Below are 25,188 nucleotides of genomic sequence, written 5' to 3' on the forward strand. Positions count from 1 at the left end.
CTGCTTCATGCTATCTCTGGGTCATGTCAGTGGCTTGTACTTTTCTGATAAGACTTAATAAACAACCACAGAAGAAAGAGAAGGCTTAAAGTCCTGTTCATCTCTGACTCCTGGCAAAGACTAAAAAGTCTCCCCCATCAGGGGAGACACAATTAAGGCGCGGATTGCGTCACTCTCCTCTGGTGTCCGGCAGTTCCTCTCTGGGAGCCAGGAATGGCAATGGGGACACTGGGGACTGGGATGGGGACACTGGAACCAGGCTGGGGACACCAAGGATTGGGAATGGGAACACCATGACTGGGATGGGGACACTGGTAGCAGGTTGGAGACACCAGAACCAGGATCAGGATGGGGACACCAGGAGCAGGTTGGGGACACCAGAAGCAGGATGGGGACTTGCCGCCCATGCCCGGCTCCATCCCCTGGGATTCATTTCCCGCTCCGTGTCCCATATCTGAGGTGTCCCCAGGAGAGTTTGGCCGTGTCCCCAGGAGAGTTTGGCCGTGTTGGTCTCCTGGAGGGGCAGTGGGGGCGGGGAGGGGTCAGGCCAAGCCTCATTGTCTCCAGCGGTCCTTGAGTGTCCCAAACTCGGGGTTCGGGATCTTGGAGCATGAGCATGACCATGACATGAGCACGGCAGGGAGATGGACATGGGACGAAAGTGACCATGAGATGACCTGACCAAAATACAACTGTGAGGTGACCATGACCACAGACGGGATGACCATGACAGTGACCATCACCATGAGATGACCATGACACAACCCCAACCCTGACCATGAGATGATTGGGACCAAGAGATGACCATGGGTTGGCCATGGCGCAACCACGGCTTTGAGGTGATCATGACATAATTGTGAGCATGAGGTGATCATGAGGTGACAATGATATGGTGGTGACCATGAGATGGCCATTGCAATGAGATGACCATGAGCATGAGATGATGGTGACCAGGAAATGACCATGACCATGAGATGACCAGGACTGTGACCATGACACAGTCTTGACCAAGAGATGACCATGAGATGACCACAACACACCATGGCTATGTGGTGATCAAGACCGTGAGTAGATCATGACATGACCATGGCTGTGAAATGATTATGACCATGAGGTGACTGTGAGATGACCATGACCATAAGATGATGGTGGTCAGGAAATGACCATAAACATGAGACGGCCATGATATGATTGTGGCCATGAGTTGACCATGAGATGACCATGAAATGATCCTGATCATGAGAGGACTGTGACCATCAGACGACCACAACACAGGCCTGAGGTGAACATGAGCTGACCATGAGCATGAGCATGAGATGATTGTGATCAAGAGATGACCATGAACATGAGATGACCATGACTGTGACCATGACATGACTGTGACCATGAGATGACCATGACAGAACCATGGCCATGGAGTCATAAAGACCATGAGATGAGCAAGAGATGACCATGGCCATGACATTATTGTGGCCACGAGATGACCATTACAATGAGATGACCACAAGCATGAGATGATGGTGGTCAGGAAATGACCATGACCAGGAGAATACCATGACCATGAGATGAGTGTGACCACGAGATGACCATTACAGTGAGATGATTGTAAGCATGAGATGATGGTGATCAGAAGACGACCATGACAATGAGATGACCATGACCGTGAGATAACCACAACATGACTGTGACATGATCGAGACCAGGGCATGATTGTGACCATGAGATGACCATGGCCATGCAATGACCATGGCACAACCATGACCTTGAGATGACGGTGACCATAAGATGACCATGACCGTGACATGATCATGATACTGCCATGGCTATGAGGTGATCAAGACCATGAGATGACCATGACTCTGACCATGACATGACTTTGACCAAGATATGACCATGAGATGATCACAACACACCATGGCTATGTGGTGATCAAGACCATGAGATGATCATGACATGACCATGGCTGTGAAATGATCATGAGGTGACTGTGAAATGATCATGAGATGGCCATTACAGTGAGATGACAATGAACATGAGATGATGGTGACCAGGAAATGACCATGACCACAAGATGACCATGACTGTGACCATGACGTGATCATGACCATGAGATGACCATTACAGTGAAATGACCATGATGGTGAGATGGCCATAAGATGACCATGACCATGATGTGAGGTGACCATGAGATGATCATGACCATGAAATTACTGTGACCATGAGATGACCATGACAAAACCATAGCCATGAGGTCATCAAGACAATGAGACGAGCAAGAGATGACTATGACATGATCATGGCCCTAAGATGACCATAACAATGCGATGACCATGACCAAGAGATGACCACAACACACCATGGCCATGTGGTGATCAAGACCATGACATGACCATGGTTGTGAGACGATCATGACATGAGGTGAATGTGAGATGACCATGAGAGGACCATGACCATGAGACGATGGTGATCAGGAAATGACTGTGACCATGAAATGACCGTGACCATGAAATGACCGTGACACAAGCACAGCTGTGAGATGACCATGATATGATTGTGGCCATGAGTTGACCACAAAACAATCATGAGATGACCATGACCATGCAATGACCATGACTGTGACCATGACATGACCACGACCATGAGATGACCCTTACAATGAGATGACCATGACTGAGATTACTATGAGCATGTGATGTTTGTGACCTGAGATGATCATGACTGTGACCATGACACAACCATGACCATGAGATGACCATTACAGTGAGATGACAATAAGCATGAGATGATGGTGATCAGGAAACGACTGTGACTGTGAGATGTCCATGACTGTGACCAGGACAGAACCATGACCATGAGATGACCATGAGCATATGTCGGGGTTTTTAGGAATTCTCCTGTTTTCTTTTCCTCTTAAAGAACTTTTCCCATGTATGTTGCCAGGGCAAAAAATTACTGGGTGCTTAAGAAAAACAAAAGACCTGGCCACAGAGGGAGGGGTCCAGCTTGCTACTCTCTTTCACCTGGGGGTTGGGTACACCCTGGGCAGGCTGCTGTTGTCAGCATTGGGATGGAGAGAGGCTGCCATCGTTGTGGAGGGATTTCATCAGCACTGCAGGCTTCTGCTTTCAGCTGCCTTTCTTCTACCATGAGTGGAGCCTGCTAACTGGAGCCTCAGCTGTTGCACCAGGACCCTAATACCCCACCTCACTAAAAAAGGGACCTTTTCACCATCTTCTTGGGCGCCTCAGAGAGAAACCCCAGATTCCCAAGCCCACCTTTCCCTGCCCCGCTGGGAGCCAGGCTGCGGCTGCCCTGCCCCCGCCATTGCTTCGAGCCTTCGCTGCTCTGTAGCCCCGCATGCCCTGCCTGCCCAGATCTCCCAGGGTTCCCACCGTAGCTCTGGAGTTCCTCGTCTGCCTCCTGGGATTTGTGCTCCGTCCCTGCTGTTCCAGCCTGCTGTTCCCAAGGGTCCAGCCGGACACCGGGATTGGCTGCCCAGGGGGTTTTTGAAGCCTTTGTTCCATCCCTTCCCAGGACCCCAGGCCGCCGGTGCCGCGTGCTCCCCGAGCTCGCTCCGGAGCGCCCCCTGCAGCCGCGGAGGAACCATCGCACCTGCCCTGCTCACCGGGAGCCGCCAGCGCCCCTGCCGGCTGCGAGCGGAACTGCACCCGAGGGGAAAGGGCCTGACAGCCGAGAAGGCTGGGACTGGGTTTGTGATTGTTTGCTGTTACTGCCAGAGTTATTGCTGTTTGTTTGCCTTGTTATACACATATAGATATATAATAGTAAAGAATTGTTATTCCTATTTCCCATATTTTTGCCAGAAAGCCCCTTGATTTCAAATTTATAATAGCTCGGAGGGAAGGGGGTTGCATTTTCCATTCCAAGGGAGGTTTCTGCCTTCCTTGGCAGACACCCGTCTTTCAAACCAAGACAGGCACAAACTCCCCTGTAACAGGGGATGCAGAGAGGACCTTCTCCCTGCTGGGCAGGCTCAGCTTCACCTCTTCCCCCCCAGCACGGGGATGTCCTTCCTCAGCCGCAGCATCTGCTGTGCACTGACTGTCAGGGTGACCTCAGTGCCACTTTACAGGGTCCCCTTGGTGCCTGGTCTCCAGGAGATGAAGCTGCAGGAAGAGGAGATGATGTGGAAGCTGATGTGTGGCTGCCTGGGCTGGGGCTGGGGGCTTCTTGCTCCTTCTACAACCATCCCAGAACTCATCCTGTTTCTGTAACACCACATATTTATCCCCTGAACCTGAATACAGACATTGACATAACCTGCGCATAAAGCCCTGAAACATTTGCTGCTAAATTACTGCGACCTGGCTTAGAGCAGGGTACTAATAATGCCAAGGTTGTGATTTGACCCCACACGGGCCACACTATTAAGAGTTGGACTCAATCCTTCTGGGTCCCTCCTAACTTGGAACATTCTGTGAAATGGCCTGGCATGACCTCTGTCAGCATTGACAGTGCCAGTGTTGCTGCTGTTGTTATTTTCCTCATTATTTTGTTACTTTTGCATGAAATGCTTGTGCAGTGCCCCCACTGTCCCTTGTGTCCCCTGGGCACCGACAGCCCCGGCCCTTGCCCTGCTCCCCCTCCCACGTTCCATCCCGGCTGGCGGAGCCATGGGGCTGCCTCGGGGGCTGCGCCCCGAGCTGGGGCCCCTTCCCAGTGCTCCCAGTCTGCCCATCATGCCTGGAGCAGCCAGCGAGGGCTTCAGCTGGGGCGGCAGAGAGGCGCTGCTGGGGGGTCCCACCTCCGCTCGGTTTGGTTTGGTTTGGTCCCCCAGGGCTGGACGCTGGGCAGGACCAAGAGCTACTGGGTCTCCCCTGGATACAGCCCTTGGAGCAGGAGCCGGGAGGACTGTGGGGATTGGGGGCCACGCTGCTGCTGCTGCCGCGGGATCGGGATGAGCTGGTGAAGGCAATGATGGGGTCGGGAACGTGGGATGGACCCGGGGCTGCACCGGGGGGCTTGTGGTGCACAGGAAGGGTGAGGGGGCTCCCAGAATCCCGGGATCAGCCTCCCCCCTTCCCCCCGTGTCCAAGCACCTCCGGGTGCCTGTGGCAGAGCGTGGGGAACGTGGGTGGGACTCAGTCCTGGGATGAGGACAGAGCCTGTTTTGGGGTGAGCATCCATGGCCTGTGAGTGTCACCACTTCTCTTTCCCCGAGGCCGGAATTCCTACATGAAACCCTGCAGAAACCCGCGCTCTCCTTGTGGGTCGGGCTCTGGGTGCCCGCGGCCGGGATGGGCTGGACGTGGGTGAACGGTTCGTGCCAGGACCGGGATCGGGGAGTGCCAGGGGCAGCGCTGGGGGCCAAGGGGGGCACCCCGCTGTCACCTGAGGGACCCCCGGGGGTGACCCGGGCTCATTCCTGACCCTGCAGGTTCCAGCTGGACCTCAGGGAGAGACCTGGACTCTGTGTGACGATCAGAGGCAGCACCATCACCCCTGAGAACTGCGACTTGGACTCACAGTGGATCTGCCGGAGAGAAGCCACCAAACTCTGACCTGGGGGTCGGGACAGACGCTCGGGAGGGATGTGGGAGCCAGGAGGGAGACACGGGAGCCAGGTGGGGGATGCGGGAGCCAGGTGGGGGATGCGGGAGCCAGGTGGGGGATGCGGGAACCGGTTCTGCCGTTGCTGCACAGCCGCCCGCAGGAATGGGCGCTGATGTTTCCTGGCTCGGCTCCCTGCTGTGTTCAAACCACGGCACGAACAGGGAGGAAAACCTCCCAAAATTGTGTCTCCCCGGCCACAAAGCTAGGTGCCTTACGTAAACACTCCCGCACCGGTCCTGCTGAGTCCCTTCACTCGAATCCGCTCCCAGGCACCGATCCCGGTGTGGGGCGGCTTCGGCCCCACACGGCGGCGGCCCCGGGGCGCTGCTGGGCCCGATCCGGTCTGGCCCGCGGAGCTCCCACCGCGCCCCTTTAGAAACCCCGCACCCGCTTTTCCCGCACGGCCCCAGCAGGTTCCCCCCCGCCTCAAAACAGCCAGAGGCGCCAGCGCCGGGGCCGGCCCTGTGCCGGGGCCCCTTGTATCCCCAAAAAACAGTGCCAAGGTAAAAAATACCTGCAAAATTGCCACAAATGGCCCCAAAAAGCGAAGCAGCTCCCGGGAAGCTGCTCGTGGGGGTCTCACCAGCCGGGCTGCAGCCAGAGGAGCGGCAGAGCACACATCGCAGCGCTGTCAGTGTCGGGCATCAGTCACTGCTTGGAGTTTGCAGACCCGACAGATAAAGTGAATCCAAACTGTCGGCGGTTTCCACCACCTGCTCTTTCTCCTCTCTTTTCCTTGATGGATTTTACATCACTTCCTTTCACCCCACAGAGTTGGAAAGCAGAATCCCTGGCGGCCCACCTTCTGCAGCTCCAGCCTTGTCCCTCTCGCTCTCCCGTTTACTTTGCACCAGTTTTTCCCTCCTCCTCTCCCTGCCAGCTCGGAGGAAGGCAATTGCACCCACTGGCATCACGTCCCTCCTCTCACTGTGTCCCATTTCTCCCAAACGGCTGCCTGCGAGCGCAGCCGGACCCGCCCTGGTGCTGGTTAATGCTGGAGTGAATTATTGCAGCGATTATTGGGCTGGGCTGGGCCTGGCTGGGTGCCCGGGGCCACCAAACCCGCTCTGTCACTGCCCCCCTCAACCTGGGCAGGGAACAGAACACACCAGGAAAGGCGGCAGGGTCGGGATAAGGGCAGGGAGAGTTCACTCACTGGTTACAGAAACAACAGACCTGACTTGGGGAAATGAATTGAATTTATTGTCAAACAAATCAGAGCACGAGAATGAGAAGTAAAATAATTCCTACGAAAACATCTTCCCCCCACCCTTCCCTCCTTCCCGAGCTTCCCTTTATCCCCGATTCCCTCCCTCCTCCCCACCCAGGGGCACAGGGGATGGGGGTCGCAGTCAGGTCATGTCACTGCCTCCCCCTCGGGGACAGGAATCCTTGTCCTGCTCCAGCCTGGGGTCCCTGCCGCGGGACACAGTCCCTCAGGAGCAGGCTGCTCCAGCGGGGATCCCCCACGGGCTCACGAGTCCCGCCAGGAGCCACTTCCACGGCTCTGCACGGGCTTCCCACGGGCTCAGGGCCTCTCTCAGGCATCCCCTGCTCCGGCCCGGGCTCCTGCCGGGGCTGCAGGTGGGTCCCTGCTCCATGCCGGACTCACCCGCAGTTCCCAGCGCCTTCAGCTCCCGGTCACACCGAGATCCGGGCGGTTCAGGGCAGCATCCGGGCTTGGCCGGGCCCAGCGCCAAGAACGCGCCCTGAGCCAAGGTTTCCGAGGAATGGCGGAGTGCGGGGAAAGGGAGGGGGTTCCGTGCCGCGTGCAGAGCCCGCCCCTCGCTCCGATTGGGCGGTGCTGCCGTCAGTCGTGGTTCTGGCGCGCTGATTGGTCGGAGCGGGGAGCAGCCCGGGCCCGGAGCCGCCGGCAGGGCGGCCGTGGCGCAGCAGAGGCGCCATTGGCGGAGCGTCTGTGCGGGCCCGGGAGCGGCGGCGGCGGCCGGAGCCCGGTGAGGCGGCGGCGGAGCTCGGAGGCGGCCCCAGCGCAGGTGGGAGCCGCGCTCGGTTCTGGCGGGGCTCGGGGCTGGCTGCGGGCGGAGGGGGCGGCAGGGGGCTGTGGCGGGTTCGTTGTGCCGTGTGGGCGCCGTGTTCGCCCTGGCGTGAGGGCGCTGCGGGAGCGGCTCCCGCGGTCTCCTTCCCGCTGCTGCCTCGGCAGGAGCCGGTGCCGGAGCAGCGCTGGCTCGTCCCGGCTGCTGTGGGTAGGACAGAGGTGGCTGCCCCGTGGCCGGCAGTGTGCGGGAAAGTTCCCGTGGCCAGAGGTTTGTGTCCCCAGAGGAGCCGGAGGAGTCGTGTAAAAGTAACTTTATTCGTGGACAAAGGGAGAGGCCACGGGGCATTTCCCGTGGGGTCTGTCCAAGTGTTGGAGGACGCAGCCTCCTTTTTATGCCGATTTGCCCGGCCGCATCTCCGTGTCCCTTTCCGCAGTGGCTGAAGTCCTTGGAAGGTACAGACTTCCCGATCCGCCTGCTGCATGTGCCCCTTAATGTGCACCCCACTTTGTATAACATCCGATAGTCATGGCTCTGTGAAGTTTTATTTCCTTTGTTCTCTGTTTCACCACTTTTCCTTGGCCATCTCTTTGCCAAGAGCAGTTTTTGTCATTTAATTTTCCACAGCCTCCTGGTCCTTCTGCTGAAAGAGAATCTGATGCCATCCCAGGGTGAACTGTGGCGTTGCTCATGGGAGTGGATTGGTGGGTGAGAAGGTCAGGAGCTGGAGCTGTGTGCTTGGTTATGATTTGGAGGACAGCTTGTAATCTAATGATGCATTGAAATGATCAGTGGGTTCTCTGGCACCTGGTATGAATTTGTTTGGGTTCCCAGGGTCTGCTCCATGGTGTTGTAGGATTTGTTCTGGTGGCCGTTCATCTTTTCCCCAAAAATGCCAGGGATGCATCGATTGACCGCTTTTCTCTGATTAAATCATCACATCCTTGGATTCCCAAGTGATTTCGCTGACCTTGTGTCAGCAAAAGCAGCCCAGTGGTCAAACCCACCCTGTATAACATAGAGAGTGCCGGCACATGTTGGAGTGGTGTGAAAAACGAGGTTCACTCTTAGTAAAATTTTAAGAAAAATTTAATAAAAGGGACAATTAGGAGACAACAGCGAAAAGGGTATTATGGCTGGGTGCTTTGGCAGAAATCCAAAGGCACACCTCTACATCCAAAAGATCGTCTTTAAAAGTACATCGCTTATTTCATATTCATCACCATCATGCATAATTCATTAATTCTTTGGACTTGCTAAGTATCATCCCATCAGCCTTATCTTCCTCCTTGGCTCCATTCTGTCTGGTTTCTGGTTTTTCTTCTGATACGATTCTCCAGGAACGTGAAGATTTTCTCTGCCTATCTTTTCTAAATTGACTACATAAACAATAGACATTCTATATCATTACAGAACCTAGGTAAAGTTTTCCTAACATTAAGGAACATGAAAAAAAAGCCGACCTCACGATACACTCATAACAACACCTCCCTTTTCCTTTTTTTTACAGATCATTTGGCTTGAGCAGTATCCCTCGTTCTCTTGCCTTTATTATTTGCTCATTTTTTTCACAAATCAATCTTGCTTCTTCGAAGGGGTCTTTGATATCATTTTGCTTCTTTAACACCATGATCTTTTGTGCCATTCCAGATGTAGCCAGTTTTGGTTCCACAGGCATTGGTACTATTTGCATGCCTTGGACCACGGTAGATATTAATCGAATGAAACAGGGGATCAGGCAAGGGAGAAATATCAAGCCTGTGGTTAACGGAATCGGGGGCTTGTTGCCACAAGCCCCGGCGTGCCCTCGGGCAGAGGGGACGCAGCGTCGGCCTCCACAGCGTCCTCGCTGCACGGCTCAGTGGAATTGGCGTGAGATGGGTGCGTGCACTGGCTCCTCCTCAGAGGAAGCACGTCGGGCAGCCGGTGGATTAGGCTCGCGTTAGCCCAGAGGCAAAGAAGGCGGGAGGGGCCTCTGGTGTGGGTTCCAACAGGTTTATTTGTGGGAGGGTCCAGGAACCAGAAAAACGCACCGAGAAGAAGCGGGCTCACCCCTTTATGGGGGGGTGGAGCAAGGCAGGGAAAGAGAAAACAATCAATGGGATACAAGCAGAGGGGAGGATACAATTTTTCAGCACAAATGGGGAAAACTGGGAGGCAGGAGTCACAACAGGGAACCAATTAATAACTAAGAAAGGGAGAACTTTCTGGAACAGGGGGAGGTAATTTAGGATTGGGAGCCACCCGGGGGAACTAACCTAGATCTCTCCTGGTCCGCCTTCCGATCCACTGTGCTGGGTGGGGAAATCCACCCAGTGGATGGCTCTGGTTTGACTGACATTTGATGGTTTCAGCCCGAGAGCAGGCTGAGCTACCTCAACATGCAGTGGCACATAAAAGGAAGAAGCCTCGCTTCTTCCACCATTCTATTCCCAATACATTATCCCACCAGCTAAGTTTTAGTGCAGATTCCCACTTTTGGACCGGCACATGGGCTATTTTTCTGATATTTTTGACTATATCTAGGACGTCATCCCCATGGTCATCTATCTTCAAACAACAGTCTGATGTATTAAATTTTCCACAAACACCTCCTTCTTCAGCCAATAGATAGTCTAAAGCCAACCTATTCTGATACACTGCAGCTCTTGTTTGGCTCTGTTGGCTAGCTAGTAATTCCAGTGCCTGACCAGTTTGGTTCGTTATTATTTCTACAACTGCTTGGAGTCTTATAATGCGATTCAGCATGTAAATTGGGGTTCAGTACCCCCAGCTCCCATCTGGTGCCCAGCCGGCTGGCCCATACGTTTCAGTTATGCACTCAGCGGGCCATTCCTCGTCTCTCCATTTTTGAGGTTCTCCAATCAATTCTCTTTTATTCCTTTTTAGATCCTCATACACTGGTATTCCTAGTTGATCTCCGTCTGGCTTGGGTAAAAGAAAGAATCCTGGGTGTATGATTCTCACGGTACAACTCCTTTTCCACTGAGAGGGGAGCTTTGCCTATGCCCTTTTTCTACATATCCAAAATAGGCCATCTGGTGCCTTCCAGTAATCGAATTTTTTTTTTGATTTATATTTTCCCAAAATTCTGAAATGTCTGGGATCCCAAAATAAGGATTTTTGTTTGTATCATTGCATTGAAAGAGTTTGACCTTATTATTGTATTTACAATTATTTTCCTTTGTTTTTTCCTGAGTCCAATACAGAGTTGGTTTCTCGGGGACCCACCATGTAAAAGTTCCTTTACTGACTTTAAAAGTATCTCTTACAAGGAGTATTTCCTACTTTGTTGAGGAAATTGTTCCCGGTACGCCAAAGACACTCCTATCACTGTTGAACTCAGTACCCACCCTTCTGGTCTGTTTTCTCCCCTTATCTTTGTCTGATTCCACTTAAGGAGTTCTATTGGGCTCAAGCTACTGCCTTTCCATGGCCATTCCTCTGTCATCAGAGGCCCTCCACAGACCCAACAGTTGGTTACATTAAGCTCCTTACCTATCCTTTCCCCTAATTCCACAAACAAGTTTTTTCCAAATTCTGAGATTTCCTTTTCATTTTCTATTTGTTGTTTGAGTTTCACATACATGTCTTGAATTGGGGTCGATACAGAGTTAGATTGTTGTGCTGGCTTTGCCTCCTTATTTACCAGTTGTTCTTTTACTAAGCCTGAGACTTTTCTCCCAACAATATACGTGAAACAAATCCATCTTCCCCCTTTTGGACATTTACTTCCCAACCTGCTACTGCTTGTTCCTAGGTTTTCTGCAATCCAGTACTTTTTCTCATTTTGCATACAGTTTTCTATTTTGGATGGGTTATAACAGTGACATGGGTATGCACAATGATAAAGGAACCTCGCTGTTTTCCATATACAGCTTTTGGTAGCACCTATGGCATGGCCTTAGGTGGGTATACCACCTTGGTATCCCCAGAGGGAAGAGACAAAAGAGGAGTGACAGATAAAGGAATAACAGAGCTCTGATATGGCTGATACCTCCACCTCCCGTGCCTATGGGGTTGCTACCCACAGCAGGGGTATGTGATCTTCTTGGTGGCAAGTACAGTGGTCAATTCGGTCTTGCCCTCTATTTCCTCGTCACTTCCTCTTTGCTAATTTCCAGGCAAATTGCTTTTGACACTTCTTAATTGTAGCTTCCCGCCGTTCCTCAGGTATCTCCCATTCAACAGGCACTAGTAATTCCCATCCACAAAGCAGGGTTATTGTTTCAGCTGTTCTTTGCTCTACCTGGATGGGGAATAGATTTGGCATTCGACACTTCATGCAATGAATGTCGTTTCTGTGAACTACAATAGCAATAGTTTTTACAGTCTAGACATTTACAGTTAACCCAGCTAGCATGTCCAGTATTGGGGTGGATCAGACAGGGTATGTGGTATGGCACTCTTGGAGGTAGCAATTCCTCCTCCTTTTTGAATAAATCACAGGCTAAGGCCAGAATATGAGAACCCTCAGCCCTAAATAGTCCTGATCCTCCTGTGTGGAGTGGAAGTATTCCTCCCCAAGGAGGGTATCAGAGGTGTCTCAGGACTTGTCCAGGCAATACTTGAAACCACTGATATAAGCTTGGCCTTATTTCCCAGTCAGGTGTGATTCTTGGTGTATCTCTTGAATCATTTGGGTTTTCCCAGCGCATCAACCCCCAGTTCCCTCTTAAGAGTTACCTTGGTATCACCAGGCATAGATGTTCTGGTCCACTCCTTAGGTTCCTGCACGGGTGCTTTGATTCTGCTGGCGTGGATCCACCCTCGCTCCTTGGCCCGGATCGCTGCCTCAGTTGTCAGTAGCACCTGAAAAGGACCTTTCCCTTGTGGAGCTAAAGATTGCTCTTTCCACGTTTTTACTAGTACCCACTCCCCTGGATGGATGTTATGGATTTTAAAGTCTAAAGGTGTGGTTTGAGGGATTATCCCTTTTAACTGCAAATCTTCAAGGGTCCTTGCAATTGTGTTGACATATTCTTTAACACTCATTTCCCCTAATTCATAGGTAGCAGTTCCATGTTGGGTGGTCAGAAAGGGTAACCCAAACTATAGGAGAAGGGTTCATGAAGGATGTCTGGACTTCAGGCAGCTCTCTTGAAAGCTGTTTATTGCATAGGCAAAGTTACAGCATTTCAGGGAGTGGGTATCCAGAGCCAGCCCCTACAGCTGCCAGCTCCAGCTGTAGGCATACCTGAAGCTGCTTTCTGTTCAAGTTACAAAGCATTTTATACTTTTCTTTGCTGAGTATCTTAATACATAGCAACCAATAAGCACCATACACAATACCTTTACATCTGCCTATAGCCTATCATAACTACTACCATTACCATATTATAGTCATTATTATGCAATCACAAGAGTAAGTAAGTTACAATTTAAGCTTAGAATGGAAAATTCTCAGACCTCTCTTCTTCTTGCTACATCAACATTTCTTGTTTGCCTGCCATAGCTTTCTTTTTGGTAAAGACATGTTTTCTATTTACTTATGCTCTTCTTGAGACTTATTTACTTGGTGAAAAACGTGTCAGTCACATTGTAGTCACATACCTTTGTCCTACTCCTAAAAATCTCCTTCCAACTCATCTCCAACCTTTGCCTTCTCAGTTACTCAGTGATCACTGTTTCAGCAAAACATCCTTTATTCTATATCAAAACTTCCTTTCATTTCTACCTCATCCTCAGTTTCTACATTCAGAGATCTTTCTGCCAAGCCTACGTATCTGTGAAACTTTCTTACCAAACTTTCATCTGGTGAGTGCCTTATTAAGCAACTGCCTTCCGTCCGGAAGCCTCCATTTTCCACATTCATCTGGCCTTCCTCCCATCCTACTTAATTCCTTCTCCTCTGTTTCACTGAATTTTGGAGTCTCCAATTTTTCATTCTTTGAGGTCAAAATTAACACAACCCTTTTTTATCGCATTCTTTGCAGCATCCTCAGCCCCCGATCTGCCAAACTCCCTCCTCCCATCTCTGAGGCCATCCCCCCCGGTGTTCCCCCATATGTACCACAGCTCTCTCTGCAGGTAATTCCAATGCCTCTAAAACCTCCAAAACAAGTCCCCCATGCATCAACCCCTTTCCCTCTGAACCAAGCAATCCCCTTTCTTCCCAGATTTTCCCAAAGGCGTGCACCCCTCCAAAAGTGTACCTTGAATCAGTATATATATTTCCCTTTTTGTGTGCTAAATGTTCCAGTGTGCATAGTCCCCCCATCAACTAAAGCCTACCCTGACATTCTTTTTCCTTGTACACATCTGGAAGAACCCTCTACATCTATTATTTCCTTCTGCAAGGGCTCGTTCCTCGAGATCTGCTCGAACTTTGGTGTTTTGCTTCTCTTTTAAGAGAAACGGCAGAAGCGGTCGTTGCCAGGGGAACGGGGCAGGTGAGGGGCGGGGGTAGGAGGTGGGAATCCTCTCCGAGGCTGATTCCTCCAGGAGTGGGGGGGCAAAGGCGGGAAGTGCCACTGGAACTGGCAAGGGGACCAGCTCTTCTGGCGGATCCCAGAGTCTGGCGTGGAGCCTCTGCACGGGGCCGCAGCAGCCACGGCGACAGGACTCTGAGCTGCCGGCGGGCCCAGCACAGCCCGCGGGGCCGAAGCCGGGTTCAATGGAGCCGCGGCAGAGAACGCAGCGGGGGCAGGGGCCGGCGGAACGGCCGCGGACATCGGAACCGGGGCCGGGACTGGGGCCACCACCGGGGCAGGGGCAAGCGGGGGTCCAAAAGCAGCGGGCTGGGCTGCCGCGGAGCGGATACCCGGGCTAGGGACAGGCACAGGGACACCGTAAGGGGTGGGCTGGGCTCCCACAGGACCCGCAGGGGCTGGAGGGGGCGGTGGGAACACCGGGGCCACCGGCAGAGCTGCAGCCGCTGGGACAAGCGGTGGAGCCGCGGGCGGTGCCTGAGAGCCGGCACAGGCGGGACCTCGGGCTCCGGGAGCGGCGCCACAGGAGCCTGGGCTTGGGGCGAGGCAGGCGGGAATGGAGGGGGCGATGCTTCCAGGGGCTCCCAGCCCTTCTCTTTCTTGTTTTCCCTTTTCTCCTTTTCTCGGGCCTCTGACAACTTAAAAATTCTTATCCCCTTAGGCCCTATGTTTCCCACCCAGCATGAAGCATACTTGCTTTCTTCTGTGTTAAAGGGTTCTTTTGAATTTACAAATACTTGTAAAGCCTGACAGATCCAGACTTCAAGAGCCATGTCTGGGCCAGAAAACATGGTCGGATCTTATTTCCTTCTCGGCCCAATCAAATATACAAAACTGTATCATTTTGACTTTGCTTTTTTTTTCTTTGTACTTGGGTTTTTATTCCAGTTAGCTAACATAACTCCCAGAGGGCTTTCCTGGGATATCTCCACTGGCACACCTCTATTCCCTTTTTTCTTTTGCCTGACTCTTGCTTACTAGTTTTATGTCCCATTTTCTCAGAATCTTATCTATCCTTCCCAGGCCTTTGTTTCCCACTTTTTGTTTTAATAAAAACCAACAAAACAAACAACTATTCAAACCCCACCACCTCTTTCCCCTTTCTTCTCCTAGAATAAAAAAGTTCCTTCCTCTTAATACAGTATGCCTCCCTCCAGAAAATAAAGTTGTATTTCAAGGTTTAACATTTCTATCACATACATTTTCATTCATTCTCACTCACTCCTTTTTATTGTTCCAATTTCTCTTTCTCAAGCGCTATCAGTCACAACCACACAAGATTAAGGTACCTTTTAATTTCAAATTGTTGGCCAATATTCACCCCTGGGCCCAAAGTTCCAGGTTTCTTGGATTTATCCTCAATTTGGCAGAATTAAGCCTGGATTTCTTGAATTTTTAACCCTCAATCCAGCAGTCTCAAAACCCAAATGTCTTGGAACTAATCCTCAATTTAGCAGAATTAAGCCCGGATTTCTTGACTTTTGAACCCTCAATCCGGCAGTCTTAAACCCTAAATTTCTCTGATCCAATACTAGGAAACTCTTGACTCCCCTCCTTCAAGGAGTCCAATCCCTCCCCTGAAACCCAGTCCCAGTTACACCGGGGGTTCTCTCACTCCTTTTGTCTTTGGCTTCGCCTCTTTACTGACTGCTTCCCTCGCGGCAGAGCAGAGCCGCAGCCTCAGAGGCTCCACACTCGCTTCGCAGCTCTGGGGTAACCAGCCCGCATCTCATGCACACACTTTCATCCCCCATATCCCCCCAAAAAAAGAGGAAAGAAAAAATACTCCCCTTTCTCGGAGTCTTCGTGCACAAGATTTTACGTGTATAGTTGCCGCGGTATCTTAGGGAGCCTTTCCTTTTTTTTTTTCTTTGTCTCCTCTCTTGCCCTCCGGGTGTTTGACCTGCAAACCCCCTGACCCTGCCGGGAAACACAAAGCGAGGCTGCCAAAAGCAGGTGGGGGTGCCCCCCCGCTCTGGGTTCCCTGGGAGATCTCAGAGGTGAGGCCTTTTCCCCGTACGGGCCACCAAATTGTGAAAAACGAGGTTCACTCTTAGTAAAATTTTAATGAAAGTTTAATAAAAGGGACAATTAGGAGACAGTAGCAAAAAGGGTATTATGACCAGGTGCTTTGGCAGAGCCAAAGGCACACCTCTACATCCAAAAGATTGTCTTTAAAAGTACATCTCATATTGCATATTCATCACAATCATGCATGATTCATTAATTCTTTGGCGTTGCTAAGTATCATTCCATCAGCCTTAACTTCCTCCTTGGCTCCATTCTGTCTGGTTTCTGGTTTTTCTTCTGATAAGATTCTCCAGGAATGTGAAGATTTTCTCTGCCTATCTTTTCTAAATTGGCTACATAAACAGTAGACATTCTATATCATTACAGAACCTAGGTAAAGTTTTCCTAACATTAAGGAACATGAAAAAAAAGCCAACATCACAATACATTCATAACAATTATTTAACATGCAAAAAGCCAACATCACAATACATTTATAACAGTGGGGAGAGGGATGATTCCCCCCCGCTTTTGTGAGTGAAGTTCTCCCAACATTCTCCGTTTGCTGTTTTCCTTTGCAGCTTCAGGGATTTCTGTTGCAGAGTCAGAGATGCTCAGTGTGGGCTCTGCCTTTAGCGATGCAAATTCCGTCAGTGCAGGGAGGCAGAGCTTGGGGTGAGGGGCAGAGGGAATCAGCCCAATTCCTGTGGCAGGCAAGGAGAGCCTGGGACAAGGTGCACACTTCCCCCAGCAGAGTTAATTTGCATTTCTAAAGCTCCTCTGCTGGCTGCCTGGAAGGAAGCTTCTCTTGCAGGGCAGCCATCAGGTGACTCACATGTTGCCCCCCCCGACAAGCCTTTTTTTGTTGTTGTTGTTTTTTTTTTTTTTTTTTTTTAATGTTCTTTTAACTGTTTATGAGTTAAAGGGACTCCTTTAGAGCTCTTCTAGTTTTGCAAAATGCAACCTAAAGGTGAATGTCAAAAAACCCATACCAAAATTTTGCCATCACTAACAGCCATGCACACACATACAGAATAAAATCTCAAAGCAACAAAGATTTTTGCTACTTCTTCTCCTAAAACTAAAAATTGACTCTCACGTCCCTGGCCCAAACCTTACTTGCAATATCAAAGTAGGATTACTGATATTAGGAAAAAACATTCTAATGGTGTAATCTGATCCCAGGCAGCCCAGAGTGTGAGTGTAACTGAGAGCCAGAGTGGAATTCTCCCGCTGTCTCGCGCAGCAGCTGTGGCGAGCGCAGGCACAGAAAGCTCTGAAGGTCGCCCGGTGCCAGCGAGGATTGGCCCCCAGTGCCTGGAGATGCCAGAGGAGGTGCCCAGCCAGACTATTTCAGCAGAGGATCTGTGGGCAGCCCCAGGGGCTTCCCCCTATTATAAACAAAATTTCCCAATCAAAATTAATAAAGAAATAACATTTATTATGCGACCGAAATATCGCTTTCAAACACCACGATTGAGAAAAACAGCACCGAGCCCAGGGTCGGAGCTGGGTGAACTGATCTCTATCGCACCAGACCTCCCAAGTTCAGGAGTGCTGCTTGGGCTGGTCCCTTCTTATACAGTTCTTGGGCAGAATCCGAATTAATTCTATTCTTCTCGTATTCATGAAGTTTTCTTGTCCCGGAGTTGGGCTGCACAAAGCCTTTCCTGGGTCTGATGAATTGTCCATCCTGGGTGATGAGTGGGCCATTTCTGTTGATGGAAGGGCCATTTCTGCTGATGGATGGGCCATCTCTGGTTCCCGGAACAGTTATTTTTAGTTCCTGGAATGTCCGATTCCTTATCAGATGCGATGTAGATATCAGAGTGTGGTGATCAAGTCGTCATGGTGCAAATGTCCCGGTGATAAGATCCAACCCCACCTAGGTGGAATCCTCACTTCCAGTGAAAGAAATACTTTTAGTGTTGTGAAATTTTTCTCTCAGCCAGGCTGGTGCAGGGATTTAGAAACTCGGTCTCTGTAGGGTCTAATTACATTTCAGTTTCTTATAAATAATAGCACGAATTACATATTTTATTTATAACACCCCGCTGTGGAGCCCTGGCTGCTGCTGCGGCCCCTTCTGTGCAGGGTCAGTGGCGGCCTCGCATGGTCCTCCTGCAGCCGGGGAGTGCAAATCCGCGGGGCTTCAGAGAGCTTGAGGCGAGGGTGAGGGGTCCCCCCGTGTTCAGCTGTGCTGGCGGCTGTTTCTGTGCTCGGGGACACTTGGAATGGGCCACGCCCTTGGCCACCAGTGGTGCTTCTTTGCGCTCCTCAGGCAGGACCCGATGTCCTGGTTGGATGTTGTGGGCAGCAAAGTGCCAAGGCAGGGTCTGTGCCAGCCGAGCTTCCTGTGGAAGAGATTTCACACGAGACAGGATTCTGGCCACAGACTGCTTGAAACAGACATCCCTGGTCTCCACCCCCCACTAGGTCGAGAATGAGCAGGGTGAGGAATTGGAAACATCAATTCCAGGGGAGATAATTGAATATCTGCCTTGGGTCTGGCTCTTCTTCTTGCCAAAACCAATGGCAGCAGCCGTACCCGTGGCATCTTGATTTCTCTCAGCAGCTTCAGAAGGTGTTTCTTTATTTCCCCATTCATTCTTTCCACCCGACCCAAACTCTGGGGGTGCCAGGGGATCTTGAGGTCCCACTGTGTTCCTAAAGCAGCCAGAACGGCCTGAAGGATCTTTCCTGTAAAATGAGTTCCCCTGTCTGAGTCTATTGTTTCCACAATCCCATATCTTGGAATTGTTTGTTCCAAACATGCCTTAAGAACGGATGCAGGGATTGCTGAAGCAGTCGGAAATGCTTCTGCCCCGCTGTGAGCTGCCATGCTGTTAGCAGAAGATATTGAAGCCTTCCTGCTCAGGGCATTTCAGTGCCAGGCTCTTCCAAGCACCCCCAGCTCGGCCCTTTGAGCTGAGCATGCGGGCGCTGAGCTGCGCTTTGTCTCATTCCCTTTCCTTCAGAGCAGCGTGTCTTGTCACTCTTTTCCCTTCTGCTGCCCTTGCAGAGCCATCCCTAAACACCTTTTCTCCCTCAGGCCAGGGAATGTCTGGTAAATCTCTCCTAGCCCGGGTCTGGAGCTCTGTCACTTGACTGCAGCCATGGGTTTCTTGCCAGCCCCGTGTCCAGGGCCGTTCAAACAGGAGGCTGGGTTCAACCCTTGCCCTGTGCTCAACTCTGAATCCTCCTGTTCCATCCAACAAGTTTCATTCTGTAAGAACCGAGTGCTGCTCATCCATTTAGAAGTTCCTTTGGTTAACAAAGCTTTAACTTGATGCCTGTCTTTGAAAGACAGGTGTCTGCTAAGGAAGGCAGGAGCCTCCCTTGGAATGGAAAATGTAACCCACTTCCCTCCGAGTTAATATAATTTTGAAATCAAGGGGCTTTCAAGCAAAGATATGAGAAATAGGAATAACAGTTCTTTGCTAGTACGTATAACAAGGCAATACTATGGAAACACTGGCTTAACCTGACAGAGTCAGGGTATGACCTGACACCCTGCTGGGCAGGGTGGTGGTAGCAGTCCGATTAAGTGGTGGCTGCACTCCTCTTGAGGTAAGAGATGTGGTTCTGTTGAAGCAGTGATCCTGTAGAAGGATCTGGTCTTCCTCTGAAGGTCCAGTGGTGGTTATGTAGCTCTGAATCCAGTAGGTAAGGGCTGGCTGTGGTGTTCCAAACCTCAGATGATATCCAGGTAGGAGTGCTTGGTTCCTCCCTCTGGGCGGAGCATCTCACAATGGGATGATGTAATGTTATGAGTCATGCGGTGAGGTTTGATAGCCCATTAACAGAAGATACATCTCCTGAGGGAGTTACCAGGGATGTGTCATGGAACATGAGACAAAAAACACTGCCCCACCTTGTTTCAACAGATGGTGCTAGAATACATACTTTTGGTTACATCATAAATTGTAACCTAAGACAAAGCCAGGCTTGAACAACCAGAGATTCTGCTGCTGTCAGTTTTCAGGCCTCAGTTCCCATTAAAGCCAGGGCTGCACAATTCTGCAGACAATGAGGCCACACTCTGGCCACTGGCTTAAACATTTGAGCCCAGGAATTCCTTTGGCATGGCCCTGATTAACATCCACATGCAATTCAAATGGTTTTTCCCTGTCTGGGAGGGCCAGGGCAGGAGGCTCAGTTAATCTGCTTTTGAAGCCTTGAAACTTGTGCTTTCCTTTTGGTGTCCATGATGGGGTTTCTTGGCTGGCAGGAGAGGAGTGTTGTAGGGAGAGATGCCTGGCTCCAGAAGTGCTGCCTTTAGCAGGGCCTCAGTAAGAGGCTGTAACCCCTTCCTTGCCTCCCTTGGAACAGGGTATTGCTTTTAGACACCACTTGTCCTGGATGCTTCAAAGGAATTTGGAGAGGCTCCATATCTGATTTTCCCTGTTTCGCTGGGGCTGCCCACACTTCTGGGTTCACTTCAGCAGAGGCCTTGGCACACATTTGACACCAAGGTACAGCAGCATTAGCCTCTGTATCTCCTTTTACAGTAGGAATTTGCATTCCCACTTCAGCCACCAAATCCCTTCCCAGTAAATTACAATCACAATTAGGAACAAACAGAAATCGATGCGTTTCTAACCCATCTCCCACATCTACTGATAGTGGTTGAATAAAACACATCTGCTCCTCTTTCCCACTTATTGCCTGAATAATCAAGGAACTTCTTGACAATTTCCCCCCTTAGGTCTGAGATTCTGAGTGGGTTCAGAGTGGTCCTGCCACTCCCCACCAAGGAGAAACCCCTTGAAATCCTGACCTCCTTGTTTCCCTGTCCTGGAAGCCAGTGATAGAGAGGACCTGCAGCTGGCAAATTTTGAGCATGAGATGGGGGAAGGTGCTGTAGAACATCCCAATCTGCACTATTTCTCTCTTCCTCCCCTTTTCATCTTCCTTTTTCTTACAACATGGATTCCTCCTGCTGCTGTTTGCTTTAACCATATTCCTGCACACTTCCTTCAACCAACCCCTTCCCAGCACATCAACACCATCCATTGTTGAGACCCCTTCTCAGCTTCCCTTACTGTCCCCCCCGGGTGTCCATGTCCTTAATTACCTCTGGGAGAATGTGCAAACTACCTCAGCATTGTCCCCTTTTGTATAGGAAACGATGTCCATGGTTGTGTTCCGGCTTTGTTGTTGTTCTGGAAGTTGAGGAATTGAGCAGGAGCTTGGCTGAGCAGCAGTGTGTGTCAATCAGTACCATTTTGTGGAGCTGATGGTTTCTGGTGTCACTTGCTTGTGTCCAAGTCCGTGTCCCTGTCTATGAGCAGATTCAGAGCATGTGTTTGTAAAGACACATTCCTCTCATTCCTTTCAACACGATGGAGAAGGGAGGGACAAAGCATAAAAGGGCATTTAGGACATCCAAAGTTAGCAAGGGGGGGGGGGGGGGTCATCCCCAAACTAAGCCGGGGGAGCTGGGATTTGGGGGGACGATGGAAAAGGGGTGGGAGAGGGGGATAAGGAGAGGGGAGACAGTGGGAAAGGGGATCCTCTGGGGGTCCCTTCGTGTCCCCATCTCTTGATCCCTGGAGCGATTCCCTAGGGCTCTGGGAGGGGATGGATCCACACTGGGGGATCCCTGACTTCCCTGTCCATCCGTGGGGGGGCTCAGGGGGGTTTCCCCCACCTAGCATCTGGTGCTGCGGGAGCTGAGGGGCAGAGAGGGGTAGGAAAGGGGGGTCCAGGGTGGGCACGGAGGAGGAGTGGGAGGGAGAGGAGGGAGAGAGGAGGAGGAGGAGCAGGAAGAGGGGTAGAAGGAGAAGCACGAGGTTCCATCCCACAGGGGACAGGGGAGGGGGAACTTGCCCCAAATATATCAGGGAGTCCTGAAGAGTGTTTTTTCTGGGGGGAGTGTTTGGAGTTTGCAGATTCCAGAATCGAGACCCAAATACCTTTGTGGGTCACTGGGAGGGCTTGGGTTTTTGGGGCAGGATGTTTGGATCTTGCAGAACCCCAAAGCTGAGTCACAGATCCCCCTTGGGTGGGTATTTGGGGGTCCACATGATGATCAGCATTTACTGGTGGGGGGGGGACATCAGTCTTGGGGACCCAGAGGAGAACGGTGGAGAGGAACCCCGGGACCCTCAAGTGGGGAGAGCAGAGAGGGACAATACCAGAGCTGGGGGCCCCCTGGCAGCCTAAAGGGGGGGAGGGGAAGAGCCTGGAGTGGGGGGACCCCTGGGATCCATGGAACCTAGGAGAGTCAGGGGAGAAGGGATCACTGGGACCCTCAAAATCCCCTGGATTATCTGTAAGCAAGACCCCAGAATGGGGGGACTCCAGAGGGGCCACAGGACCCCCATCAGCCCAGGGAAGGGAAACCCCCAAAACCCAGGAGTGGAGAGACAAGAGAGGCAGATCTCATATGAGGGTTTTTTGGGGCCTGATCTTGGTGCTTTGGGGATTTTTATGGACACAAAACATCCAGTGACTTCCTGATATGGACTTGGGCAGGAGGAACCCCCAACCCAAGACACTCACCCCTCGTTTTTCCCCCAAACCAGGATTTGTCATTCCCAAGGTGTTGCTGGATGGAGGAGGAGGAAAAGCCCCGGAGATGCCGCATGAGGAGGGGCTGCAAAAGCAGCCCAGAGAGATCCAAGGAGGAAAGAGCCCCCCTGTGCCAGGAAGGCGGCCGGAGATCCAGGGGGAAGAGCTTCAGCCAGAGATCCAACCTGATCCAGCACCAGAGGATCCACACTGGGGAACAGCCCTATGAGTGTGGGAAGTGTGGGAAGAGCTTCAGCCAAAGCTCCAGCTTCCTCAGTCACCACAAGATCCACAGTGGGGCAAAGCCCTACGAGTGTGGGGAATGTGGGAAGAGCTTCAGGTGGAGGTCCCACCTGAGGGAGCACCAGAACATCCACACTGGGGAACGGCCACATGAGTGTGGGGAATGTAGGAAGCGCTTCAGCTGGAGGTCCAGCCTCATCAATCACTTCAAGGTCCATACGGGGAAACGGCCCTATGCGTGTGGGGAGTGTGGGAAGGGCTTCAGAACGAGCACCCTCCTTATCCGCCACCAGTTTATTCACACTGGGGAACGCCCCTACGAGTGTGGGGAATGTGGGAAGAGCTTCAGCCGGAACTTCAACCTGAGGGAACACCAGCGCATCCACACTGGGGAGAGGCCCTACAAGTGTCCCAAATGTGAGAAGAGATTTCGGAGGAGCTGCGATCTCCTTGTACATCAGCGAATTCACACAGAGGAGAAGCCCTTCTACTGCCCTGACTGCGGGAAGGGCTTCAAGCAAAACTTCGCCCTTGTCCTACACCGGCGTATCCACACCGGGGAGAGGCCCTACGAGTGTCCTGAGTGTGGGAAGAGGTTTGTGAGGAGCTCGGATCTCAACAAACATCAGCCAATACACACAGGGGAGAGGCCCTTCCGCTGCCCCGACTGCAGGAAGGGCTTCAACGACAGCTCCAACCTCGTCAGGCACAGGCGCATCCACACCGGGGAGAGGCCCCACCTGATCCACCACCAGGTGATCCACACCGGGGAACGGCCCTACGAGTGTGGGGAATGTGGGAAGAGCTTCAGCCACAGCTCCGACCTCATCAATCACCGCATGATCCACATGGGGGAAGGGCCCTACCCCTGCTCAGAATGTGGGAAGAGCTTCAGCCGTAATTCCCACCTCAGGGTACATCAGCGCATCCACTCTGGGGAGAGGCCCTACAAGTGTCCTGAGTGTGGAAAGACGTTTCAGAGCACCACAGCCCTCCTCAGACATGAACGCATTCACACGGATGAGAGGCCCTTCCGATGCCCCGACTGTGGGAAGGGCTTCAAGCAAAACTCCACCCTCATCAGGCACCGGTGCATCCACACCGGGGAGAGGCCCTACGAGTGTCCCCAGTGTGGGAAGAGCTTCTCACAGAGCTTTAACTTGACCCAACACCAACAGAGGCACCGCTAAGGGAAGCCCTGCGAGTGCCCCGAGTGCGGGAAGAGCTTCGTGCGCTGCTCCAGCTCCATCCCCCGTGGGAGGATTGGCGTTGGATGATCCCCAGTGACCCCCGTTGGGCAGAGCCCTGCTGATCCATGATCCTGGTGATCCGTGTTGGGAAGACACCTGGCTGAGGGGCTCCAGATCTTCTGGCTCCCTGCAGGCACATGAATGAACCTGGGGCAGGGACATCCATTGGGACGCAGACCAACATCGGGAATTCATTGGGGAGAGCGGATTTGTTGATTATTGACCCCAAAAAATCTTTTCCATTCAATCCTATCTTCTGGTGGCATCTAGGAATACTGGATGGTCTTGGAGGTCTTTTCCAACCTCAATGATTCCATGATTCCGATTTTCTCTGGCCCAAGGGCATCTTCCACAGCCAAATGGTGATGGAGTGGGGCAAAGACCAAGATTCTGAAGACAGTGGGGTGGAACCCCCAAGAAAAAGGTTCTTCGCTCCAATCCAAGCACGAGGATCCTCAGCCGGCACAGACACAGAAATCCTTTATTTTGGCCTTGGTTTTCTTTTCATTTTTCTTCATCCTTCAATAAACTTGAAACTGGGGAAAAAATGAAGACATTGAACTGAGACATGGGTGGAGACATGGAGGGACAGACAATGGCATGGATGGAAGCGTGGTGGGGACACAGCCATGGGTGAGGAGACGGTGGGACAGGGCCAGGGACATGTGGGGACATGGCCATGGGTGGTGCCATGGGGGGAACTTGCAAGGGATGTGGGGGATGCTGGGTTTGAGGGAGTTGAGGGTTCCTGGGAGGGATTTGGGGCTTGCTGAGGGCTTTGGGGTCCCCAGGCTGAGCGGCTCCGGCTGCGCTGGGAGACCCTGGCGGAGGTTCTGGGGCAGCTGCTCAAGGACCCCCTGAACTGGACCCCCAGCCAGCATTGGGCTCCTGGAAGGGAATGAACGTCCTTGTCCCAAGGAAGGAAATCCCAGCACCCCCAGGGTGTCGGGGGCAGCTGAGAGGCCACAAGAGGGAGGGGAGGGCCAGACACAGCTGTCCACCTCCAAAACTGCACCCCAAAAATCCTGAAACTCAGGGATTCCTCCCAGAACGAAGCTGCCAGGAGCTGCCTGAATTAAGGGAAAGGGGGATGGGACCCCCAGACTGAGCAGGAGCAGCGTGGAACCTCCAAACCCCAGCATCGGGGAGGGGGGTTGGCAATTGGGGGAA

General features: G+C 51.9%; 3 protein-coding genes and 1 long non-coding RNA gene across 5 annotated transcripts in view; 3 read left to right on the forward strand and 1 right to left on the reverse strand.

Annotated features, from left to right (window-relative positions):
* The window catches only part of LOC116436886 (zinc finger protein 660-like), a 163,335-nt gene that overhangs the window by 97,866 nt on the left and 40,281 nt on the right, over nucleotides 1–25,188 (forward strand). The window lies entirely within an intron of this gene.
* LOC116436931 (zinc finger protein 79-like) overlaps nucleotides 1–25,188 on the forward strand; it is a 509,410-nt gene that overhangs the window by 88,664 nt on the left and 395,558 nt on the right. The gene's annotated exons all lie outside the window — the stretch shown is intronic.
* The window catches only part of LOC116436957, a 133,737-nt gene that overhangs the window by 44,619 nt on the left and 63,930 nt on the right, over nucleotides 1–25,188 (reverse strand). The gene's annotated exons all lie outside the window — the stretch shown is intronic.
* The window catches only part of LOC116436899 (zinc finger protein 850-like), a 31,918-nt gene continuing 14,079 nt past the window's right edge, over nucleotides 7,350–25,188 (forward strand). The window contains exons 1-2 of one of the 2 annotated variants that reach the window (XR_004237092.1): nucleotides 7,350–7,568; nucleotides 22,540–24,651. Coding sequence is in view for 1 of the 2 variants with exons in the window: in XM_032094342.1 (XP_031950233.1) it covers nucleotides 22,567–23,953 (1,387 nt within the window). In the remaining variant the exon portion in view is untranslated. The remainder of the gene's footprint in view (nucleotides 7,569–22,539; nucleotides 24,652–25,188) is intronic. The other variant, XM_032094342.1, reaches the window with a different exon arrangement.

The sequence above is a fragment of the Corvus moneduloides genome, chromosome 31, assembly GCF_009650955.1.
Source record: "Corvus moneduloides isolate bCorMon1 chromosome 31, bCorMon1.pri, whole genome shotgun sequence".
In the NCBI taxonomy this organism is placed as follows: domain Eukaryota; kingdom Metazoa; phylum Chordata; class Aves; order Passeriformes; family Corvidae; genus Corvus; species Corvus moneduloides.